This window comes from Vidua macroura, chromosome 38, assembly GCF_024509145.1.
Source record: "Vidua macroura isolate BioBank_ID:100142 chromosome 38, ASM2450914v1, whole genome shotgun sequence".
In the NCBI taxonomy this organism is placed as follows: domain Eukaryota; kingdom Metazoa; phylum Chordata; class Aves; order Passeriformes; family Viduidae; genus Vidua; species Vidua macroura.
The window spans coordinates 828,695-838,216 of record NC_071608.1 but is presented as its reverse complement, the minus strand read 5'-3'; the positions used below and the strand labels follow the sequence as shown (position 1 = coordinate 838,216).

The 9,522-nt window shown below is 60.6% G+C and overlaps 1 protein-coding gene across 1 annotated transcript in view; it reads left to right on the top strand.

Moving 5' to 3' along the window:
• Positions 1 to 662: 662 nt before the first annotated feature.
• ASIC1 (acid sensing ion channel subunit 1) overlaps positions 663 to 9,522 on the top strand; it is a 19,032-nt gene continuing 10,172 nt past the window's right edge. The window contains exons 1-4 of the mRNA XM_054002251.1: positions 663 to 991; positions 1,109 to 1,203; positions 1,627 to 2,021; positions 2,841 to 3,036. Coding sequence (XP_053858226.1) covers positions 1,657 to 2,021; positions 2,841 to 3,036 — 561 coding nt within the window. The 5' untranslated portion in view covers positions 663 to 991; positions 1,109 to 1,203; positions 1,627 to 1,656. The remainder of the gene's footprint in view (positions 992 to 1,108; positions 1,204 to 1,626; positions 2,022 to 2,840; positions 3,037 to 9,522) is intronic.

Sequence of the window (9,522 nt, the reverse complement as noted above, 5' to 3'; positions counted from 1 at the left end):
GCTCCCCGGGGCAGTCACGGGGTGCAGCTGGAGGGAGTGGGAGATGTGCTGGCACTGGGGGGAGCTGGGCACTGCTGTGCAACCCCCCAGCTCTGCCCCGGGGAGGAGCAGAGCACCCGGTGCCTCCTGCCCCGGGAGCAACCCGGGGCAGCAGCAGAAGGATGGTGCTGGGAAAGGGGCGGCGTGTCCTGAGCAAGGCAAGGGCCCAGCGCCTCCAGCAGGGTCAGTCCCTGTCACCCTGACAAGCGTGACAGGCACCAGCCACAGGCAGCAGAGCAGGGCTGCACGGCGTGAGCCCGGGGTGGACACTCGAAGACACGTGTGCCCCACGGCCAGAAAAGGGCTGGAAGCCACCGGTGCCCCCCAAAAGGACAGACCCCAGGGTGTCCCAGCACCCGCCCTGGCGCTGGGGCCACCACGGGTGAAGCCTGAAGGGTGGGGGAGGCCGCGGCAAGAGAGAGACGGGTCAGGGCTGTAGGATGGGGCCGGGGGGCTCCGGCGGAGCAAGAAGCCTGACCATCCCTGGAAGGCGCTGGGGGATGGGAGCGGCACACGCACACGCACACACACATTACCCACATGCACACGGCAGCAGCACCAACAGCCTCTGCCAGCGCCTGCAATCGCTGGAGCGCTGCTCCTGCGCCTCTCCCTCCTCCTCCTCCTCCTCCTCCTCCTTCTTCTCCTCCTCCTCCTCGCTGCCCACCGGCCTGCGGCACCCCTCACCCCTCCGCGGCCTCCGGCCCCACCAGCGCTCAGACAATGACTTCATGCGGATTATGCATCTGAAGAAATCACCAGCTCCCAGATAGCCACAGGGGGAGGTATCCATGTGTTTGGCAGGGAAGCAGCCTCCTGCTCGCCTCCCTTCTCCTCCTCTTATCTCCTCGCACACGGCAGCTGCCTCGTCTCCAGCGATGGTCGCCTGCGGTCCCCCCGCGCGGAGCTGAGCGAGGCCCCGGCGCATCCCCGCTCCCACGCTTGCACCAAGGTACCAACGAGGCTATTTTTATTCCCCCCCCGCTTCTTTTCCGGTTCACCCGCCGCTGCCGGGCTCGGTGCCTCAGCACCCTCGGTGCCTGCACATCTTCCGCTCCCGTGTTCCCAGCCGGCGGTGAGAGGCGCATCCCAGCCCCGGCACCCACGGCGCAGCGGCAGCACCACCAACCCAGCTCCAGCCACGGCCGCCGGCCCTGATTCCAGGTTTGCATCCTTGATTCCTTCATCTGTTTGTCGATGCGACAGTGCCATTTGTGGGAGGTGGAGGGGGAGCGGGGCAGGTGGGAGGGGAGGGGGAGATGAGGTGGGAGGGGGGGGGCGGGCACAGCACCCCAGTCCTGCCGTGGGATGGGGAGGGCAGGGAGAAGGTGGGAGGGGGGGAAATGCAAGAGGCTGCATCCAAATAAATGTATTTATGTATGTATACATACATATATATATATATATATATATATATGCATGTCTCTGCGTGTGTGTATATATATATATGTAGGCTTGGGGGCAAGAGCAGGGCACAGCAAAGCATCTGCCCCTCGTGGGCGCTGCCGGGCGCATCCCTGCCGAGGGCTGCTGTGGGCTGGGCACCCACAGCACCCATGAGGCACCCACAGGCTCCCTTCTCAGCAGGGTGGCCACCAAGGGCTGCTGGCACTGACCATGATGGACCTGAAAGTGGACGAGGAGGAGGTGGACAGCGGGCAACCGGTGAGCATCCAGGCCTTCGCCAGCAGCTCCACCCTGCACGGGCTCTCGCACATCTTCTCGTACGAACGGCTGTCGCTGAAGCGCGTGGTCTGGGCACTTTGCTTCCTGGGCTCACTGGCGCTGCTTGCCCTCGTCTGCACCAACCGTATCCAGTACTACTTCCTGTACCCCCACGTCACCAAGCTGGACGAGGTGGCGGCCACCAGGCTCACCTTCCCCGCTGTCACCTTCTGCAACCTCAACGAGTTTCGGTTCAGCCGAGTGACCAAGAATGACCTGTACCACGCCGGCGAGCTCTTGGCCTTGCTCAATAACAGGTGGGTGCCAGTGCCTTGAGGTGATCCCAGGTGACATCTCAGTTAGTCTGGATGCAGCCAAGAGCCACCAGGTCCTGCTGATGCTCCTGGGCATGTGGCTCCCACTCTGGGCTGCCCCAGATGGCTCCAGTGCACACAGCTCCCATCCTCAGTGTGCAGCACATGCAGCAAGGCCAGGGCCACCCCCCTGGGTTCCTGTGGGGCTGATCCAGCACACCTGGCTCCAGTGCCATGTCTGGGTGCCATCCCATGCAGTGAGGCCAGGGGTGCCAGCAGGTGAAGCCACTGACCCACACCCCAGCATGGTGCCATGCCTTGGGCTGTGGAAACCCCTCACCCATGGCTGTGGTGGCTCCTTGGTGCTGCCAAGCTGCTGTCAAGAGCCTGGTGCACTCCCTGCCCAGGCCAATGCCAAGGGGCTTCACTGCTGTCCCCACTCCTGCCCCAGGGAGCGGCTTTCAGGCATGAGACCCAGCCCATTCAGCCCCTGTCCCAGCAAGGCCACCACCTCACCAGGATGCCACCAAAAGCACAGGACAGGTTGCTGGGGGGCCTCAACCAGGGCTGGTGCTACTGGACCAGCAGTGGAACAAGTGGGATGGGTTTGGAAGGTGCCCAGCTTCTCCTCATCCATCCTTCTGCCATCTCTCATGTGCCTCTGGGTCACTTTGTGCTGTTAGGTGCTCTGGAAATGCCACGTGCAAGGTGGGGCTGTGCTGAGCCCATGCAGGGGCAACTCCTGGCAACTCCAAGTGTCCTTTGCCAGTGGGAGCAGCCACCACAGCCAAGCCTGAGCCTCTCCCTGCTCTTTCCCCGCAGATACGAGATCCCAGACATCCAGACAGCCGATGAGAAGCAGCTGGAAATCCTGCAGGACAAGGCCAACTTCCGAAACTTCAAGCCCAAACCTTTCAACATGCTGGAGTTTTATGACCGGGCTGGCCACGACATCCGGGAGATGCTGCTGTCCTGCTTCTTCCGTGGGGAGCAATGCACCCCCGAAGACTTCAAAGTGGTGAGTGACCTGTGGGCCCTGCCCAGTGCCACCTTTTCCCCATGCAAGGAGGGTGTCTTCCCACCTGTAGCTGCTCCTGCCTGCTCCCAGCTCGGAATGGACCAGCAGCACCGTCACTAAGGGGGTGCTGTTGGGTTTTGGAGGTCCAGGTTGTCCCCAGGAGCACGCGTGGCTCCGTACAGCTCTGTGGGCTGCTCCCACGTGGGCACAGCTCCCCGGGATCATTTGGGCTCTGCAAAGCAAGATTGTGCTGGGCTGGAAGCTGCCATGGTGAGGAGGCTCCAGTGGAAAAGCAGGGAGAGCATGGATGGCCGAATCCCTTGGGAACACAGGTCCCAGTGGCTCTGTGCTGTGCCCTGCCATGGAGGTTGTTCTTGTGCTGGTGGATCCAAGCACACAATAAAGCCTTTATCCCTGCTCTGCCTGGCCCCATCCAGCTGGGAATGGAACAGTGCCGGCTCTTCGGGTGCTGCCTAATCAATTCGGCAGCCGGGGTGGCTGCTCCCAAGCAGCTCTGGCGTGGAGCCCGTGTCCCTGCGCTCTTCAGGGTCCCCATCCTCGTCACCAGCCCAGGGATGTCCCCCTCGTGTCCCACCCTAAGCATGGCTGGGTGTATGCAGAGCTGCCACCCTGGTCCCAGCGCAGTTTGGGTGATTTTAATCGTCAGCATTAAATTCCCATCATGGGCTCTTTCCATGAGCAGGTGTCTGTTGTCAGCCGTGAGGCGTTTTATTTGTTAAATGGAGGCACGTTGCATCCCAGAGGGGGCTGGATCCTCTCCAGCATGGCTGGCAAGCAGGGCCAGTCCCAGCCCGTGCCCGGTTCCAACACCGGCTCTTCCCAGGGCACGGTCGCACTTTCTGCGCCGAACCATCCTCAGGGACCTTTATCCCAGCTTCCTCCCTTCATCTCTTGGGTTCCAAATCCCTGTGTTCTGCATCCCCTTCAACCAGCAAAAGCCAAATAGACTTGCAGCTGGTTTGTTATTCCTGTCTGGATTATTCCTTGCAAGCAGGTTGGGGTGATTTAATGGATTTGATTAGAGGAAGCTGGCTCTCTGCTGCATCTCTGTTGCTCTTTGGGGTCCCTTGCAGCCTGGCACAGGGAGGTCTGTGTGTGGTGGTGTTAGGATGGGGTCCGGGCACTCTCAAAAGCTCGTAGGGGATTGTCTCACCAGCAAATTCCTGCTGCCTTGCTGCTCCCTGTACGGGCTGAGCCAGGCTAGGTGCTGCTCTGGGCCTGGTGGCCCCAGCTGGGCGGGGGGTGCTGGGGAGCAGCACCTGGGTTTATACCATCAGCCCCCACCGTGGGGCCCCACCTTCCCTCACAGGGGCTGGGGCCCCTCTGCACTTTGGGAAGTCCCTTCAGTGTCCAGGGACACTTTTGCATCCAGGGCTGGCCCCGTTCTCTCACTGATCCAGAGGGATCTGCCAGGAGGACTTTGGGGGCTGCCCAGCCCCCACAGCCTGGGGCAGATGGAGACAACCAGGGGGGTGATGGGGACAGCTTGGAGGTCAGTGGGGACACCCGTGGGACCGTGGGGCTAGGCGGGGGTCCCGGGGCCGGCCGGCGGGCGATGCTGATGGCCGGCACAGGAGCGGTGCCGCCTTATCTGTCCCCGGCAGAAGGGAGGGCTCGGGGCAGCCGCGGCGAATGCAAATGAGGGGCTGCCGGAGCCGAAATACCTGGCGTGACGATGAGGCAGAGGAGGAGCCGCCTCCTGCCGGGTCCCCACCACCGCACGCTGCCGGGCTGGGGGAGCAGCGGCACCGGAGCAGGGACCCCCCCGTGCTGGGGACACTGCCCGTGTGCCCCCTAAAGCACCCACCCGGAGCAGCCCAGGGGGGCTGTGCGTTGGTCTCGCCCCCCAGATCAGCTCACAGCATCACTGCAGCCAGGACACGGTGCCCTGGTACAGGGGGCTGGTGCTGGGTGCCGTGGAGAAGCCCATCCTGGGATCATTTGAGCTCTTCCCACCTCCTTCATCCTACATCGTCACCAGCCACATCGGGGGTCCTGGCATTGCTCATCCCCCTCCATGTCCCCCCCCCCCCCGAGCTGTGTGCAGGGTACAGGGACACTCTGGCGGAGCTGAGCAGGCTCAGACTCATCCCATACTGGAGAGTGAAGCCTCTAAAAAGACATGGGGGGGACCATTGGCCCACCCCAGCTCTGCCCTGGCTCTTTACAGCCCTTCCAGCACCAGGGCAGTGTTTGGTGTCCACCAGAGCCCCCCACTGCAGCAGCCTGGGATAGGGACAAGGATGCACAGGGAGCTGCCCTGATCTCCTCCCCAAAATCCCGGCATGACCTCAAAGCCTGGAGAGGCAAACGCAAAGCTGAGGGGTAAGTCTTGATCCTCCTCAGGACATGGGCTGAGATGTCCCCATCCCCAGTACTGTGCCCAGAGCCTCACACAGGGATGGGACAGCCAGGGGACGGACACATTTTCCTTTGCAGGAGGGGGGCCACGGTCCCTGACATCCTCATTAGCAGCACGGATCAATGTTTCACTCTTCCAACTTCAGTATGTATGAGCTGGAGTCCTCCCTCCCCTGCGGGAGCTCTCGGCACCCCGCCCGGCTCCCTGCTGGCTCTTCTTCCCCTCACCGCGAGGTTCCCCCGAGGCCTCGCACATCCACAGGGATCTGCGCCTCACTCAGCAAGGGAGAGGCCCACGAGCCCTCCCTCTGGGCTCTAAATCCCAGGGAAAAAGGAGAAACGCAGAGGATAAGCTTCCTCTCCACACCACAGGATGGGAATTGCGGCTGCATGAAACTTCGGGAAGGTGCCCCGTGCTTGGGAAGCGCCTTTTGGGTAGTCGGAGCAGCCAGGGGGGACAGGAGTGGCTGTGCCTGAGGTGGCACGTTGTGCATTTGCAGCTTTTCCTTCTCACACCCTGTGAACCCATGCTAGGGAGAGCCCCATCTCAAGCTCCCTGTCCTGCTCCGGGGCACGGTGGCTGAGCCCAGAGCCCTGGGCAGCATGCATGGGACAGCCTGGATGAGCTGGAGAGGATTAAGACCTCTGGACCGTTTCCATGAGGCTCCAGGGCTGAGCTGGCACTAGGGAGAATTGAGTTTGACGTGGAGATCATGCCGCTGCCTTTTGCATTGGATTCTGCATCCTCTGCCCTGGAAACACCGGGTGCACAGAGAGAGAGCCAGGGAGGGAGCGGGAAGGGTCGGCAGCAGTCCCAGCAAGCCCCAACCACACTCCGTCTCTCCTCCTTCCCCCCGTCTCCGGGGCAGTGCAGGAGCTCCCGTGATGGAGAACAGATCCTGTTCCCCACAGCACCCCACTGCTCCCTGCCGGTCCTCCCCACCCTCCTTCTGACCCCACTGCGCCTTGGTGAACCTCACTAGACACCTCCAGATCCTGCTGCACCCCTCAGACTCTGCTAAACCCCAGTGTGTGCCCCTCTGCACCCCCAAAACCTCTCTGCACCCCTGGGCTCCCTGCTGAGCCCGCAGCCCACCTCGCTTCAGCTGGGGGGTGTTGGAGCTCTGCTCCTGCCACCCCGGGAACATGATAGCTTCTCCCCCTGAAAAAAAACCCTTGTGTGGGTCAAACCTGCCCTGTTGGTGGGTGCTGGGCTGTCCTGCAGCACCCGTGGGATCTCGGAGGGATGGGCACAGTAAGACACGCTCAGGGGTGCTCAGCCGGGGGTGCTGCTGCTCCCCTGCCCTCCCTGGCTCTCAGCCCCGCGAGATCCAGGCCCCAACCCCTTGCAGGGGACCCCAAATCCAGCCCTGGCCCCCCGTTGGCCCCTCACGGCAGTCACAAGCCCGGAGCCCCGCGGCGAGCGGAGCTCCCCCGCGGTGCAGCGTTAGTGGATAATCACGGAGCCGGAGTGAGAAGCAGCTCCAACACAGCTGGAGAGACCGGGCGCGGGAATTACTGATACCCAGACATTTCCTGGAGCTTTTGACAGTTAATAAACAAACCGCATGGGTCCATCTGGCTCTGGAAAAACAACTTGGGGACAGCATGTGGGCACCAGGCACGGCCACTGGTCCCAGACAGTCCCATCCTGGTTTGGGGCTGGTTCCCAGCAGCATTCCGAGCCCCAGCAGATCCCACCACGGTCCCCAGCGGAGCCGGTGCATTTACAAATTCTGTAAGACATTCGAGTGATTTATGCAAATCACTTTTTAAAGCGGCACACAGGCTCCTAAATAACTTATAAGCGTTGGAAACTGCTGGCACGTATCCGTTGTTTCTGAGCACTGATTCACCTCGAGCATCCCGGTGGTGTCCCCAGGGACCCGGCTGAGCATCCTCACCTGGATCATCGGCAAACTCCGCCCAGGTTCTTCCCCACATCGACCTCTCTCCGCGGCTGAACAGCAGCAGGGTTTGACCCCCGAGGTTGCCCCGTTTTCCAGACGAATGAAGCAAACCCAACGGGACACGGGCGAGATAATCGGAGGTGATGGAGCAGAGGAGCTGCCACGCACGGGACCGCAGCCGTTTGCTGGCGGTGACTCGGCTTTCTCGGGAAGTGCTGCGGGTTGGGAGTGCCCCAACTCTGTTATCTGCTCGGCAGCTTGGAGATTTTCCCGTATCACTGTATTTTGCTCAAAGCAAATCATCCGGAAAGCAGCCGTGAGCTGTTTCGCCCTCGGGCAGGGAGCAGAGACACTCAGGCACTGCTCCTCAGCTGCCTTCTTGTCCCAGCTTCACCCAAGCATTCCCAGACCTGGTCAGGTAGAACAGGGGAACCCTGGGCTGTTTGTGGCTTTGCTCACCCCACAGTGACACGAAGGTGGATGGCAACTCTTGTGGGAAGCCACCTGCTCTTCACTCTCCCTCTGCAGCAGGACAGAGACAGCACGGCCCCAGCGCTGTGGGACCAGCACCACCAAGCCCACCACGACTGATCCTGGCCAAGATGGGGCAGAAGAGGATCAGGAACAAGAGGGATGAGAACACAGTGGCACGGTGAGAGGCCACCACGTGCCTGCACCCCACAGCCTCTTCATTAGAGCTGTGAATGGTGCAACCAGCACCTGAACCTCAGGTGGGATTAGAGGGGGAAGGACTTGCGGGATCAGGGTCAGGGCTCAACTGGTGTCGTTTCGTCCCTGGCTCTGCCCAGAGACCGTGGCCAGCCCCAGCAGCTCCCCCTGCACACCCCCAAAGCTCTGCACACACCCAGAGGGGTCACACACACAAAAAGCACCTTGCACATGTGGAGATGCCACACCCCAAAGCACTTTGCACACCCGGGGAGGCCCCCCACAGCCGGAGGCACCGCACACACCCAGAGATGTCATGCCAAGAGCTCAGAGCATTTCAGCTTCACCTCTGGCCAATCCTGTTCCTCTTGCAATGCCTTTGCACATAAAGACTCATTAACAAATGAATTATTAATGATTATTAATAAGCTGTAATGGCATCTCTGGCTGCTGGAGGAAATGAGGAGGCTTTCGAGTGGTGTCCGACCGCAATGGAGGTGAGGACTTCACGACTGAGGACAGACATGCGTGTCCCAAGGGATCCACAGGCTGGAAGCACAGCCCTGGACAACACCAGCAGATGAGGGGTTCCAAGCTGTTCCCCTCAGCCTTCCTTTGGTGTTTTTCCCAGCCCTAGGCTGGGCAATAGCAAGGAGCTCTCTGAGGGTTCCAAAGGACCTGCCCAGGAACCTCCTGGTGCCATTTTCCCTCTCTCCCTGATATCAAGTGGGAAGAAGCCAGGCTGGAGGGGGCAGATCCCCTGAGCCTTTGGAGCCACAGATCTCCACAGGGAGACCAGGAAATTAACTGTCTCATGGCCTTTTTGCCTCAGTTTCATTTCTCTGGCTGTTTATAACACCTGTGTGTTATCGCCTGTGGAGCTTGGCCGGGGCTCCCGAGGCAGCGCTGCAATTCCTGCTCCAGCCAGGGTTCAAGGAGCTCCTCACCAGATCTTATTTATTTATACAGCCTGACACATGGATATTATAACCAATAAATTTTTTTTTTTTTTTTTTTTTTTTTTTTTTTTTTTTTTTCTGTATGGAGTGTTTGGTGTGTTTTCCTCCAGGCTCTCAGCCCAAGGACAGAGCTGGGGCAGGGTGTTCCCACCCACTCTGTGATTTATCAGGCATTTTAAACCCCTGCTCTCCTGGCAGGGACAGGGAGACCCTTCCAGAGCCACCACATGCCAGGGCTGTGTGACTGCTCTGCTTGGATTAGATTAGATTTGAAAAGCGTGATACATGTGGAGCCGGAGCGAGCGAGCACAGCAAGGAAACCAGACCGGAACACCGTGGGCTTTTCCCCCCTCCAATAAAACCGCCGGCTCGAATCTGCCTGCATGAACTGTCTGAGCGATTGTGAAGGATGTCGGAAAAAATCGCAACCTGCTTACGGGTGATTCGTGATCTGCAGGAAACACGGGAAGGCGTTGGGATAAGGGTCCGCAGGAGTAATCCCGGATGCGTGGGAATTAGCGACACCTCGGCAGCGTCCTCCGCGTCCTGGCAGAGTCCTGGTGACC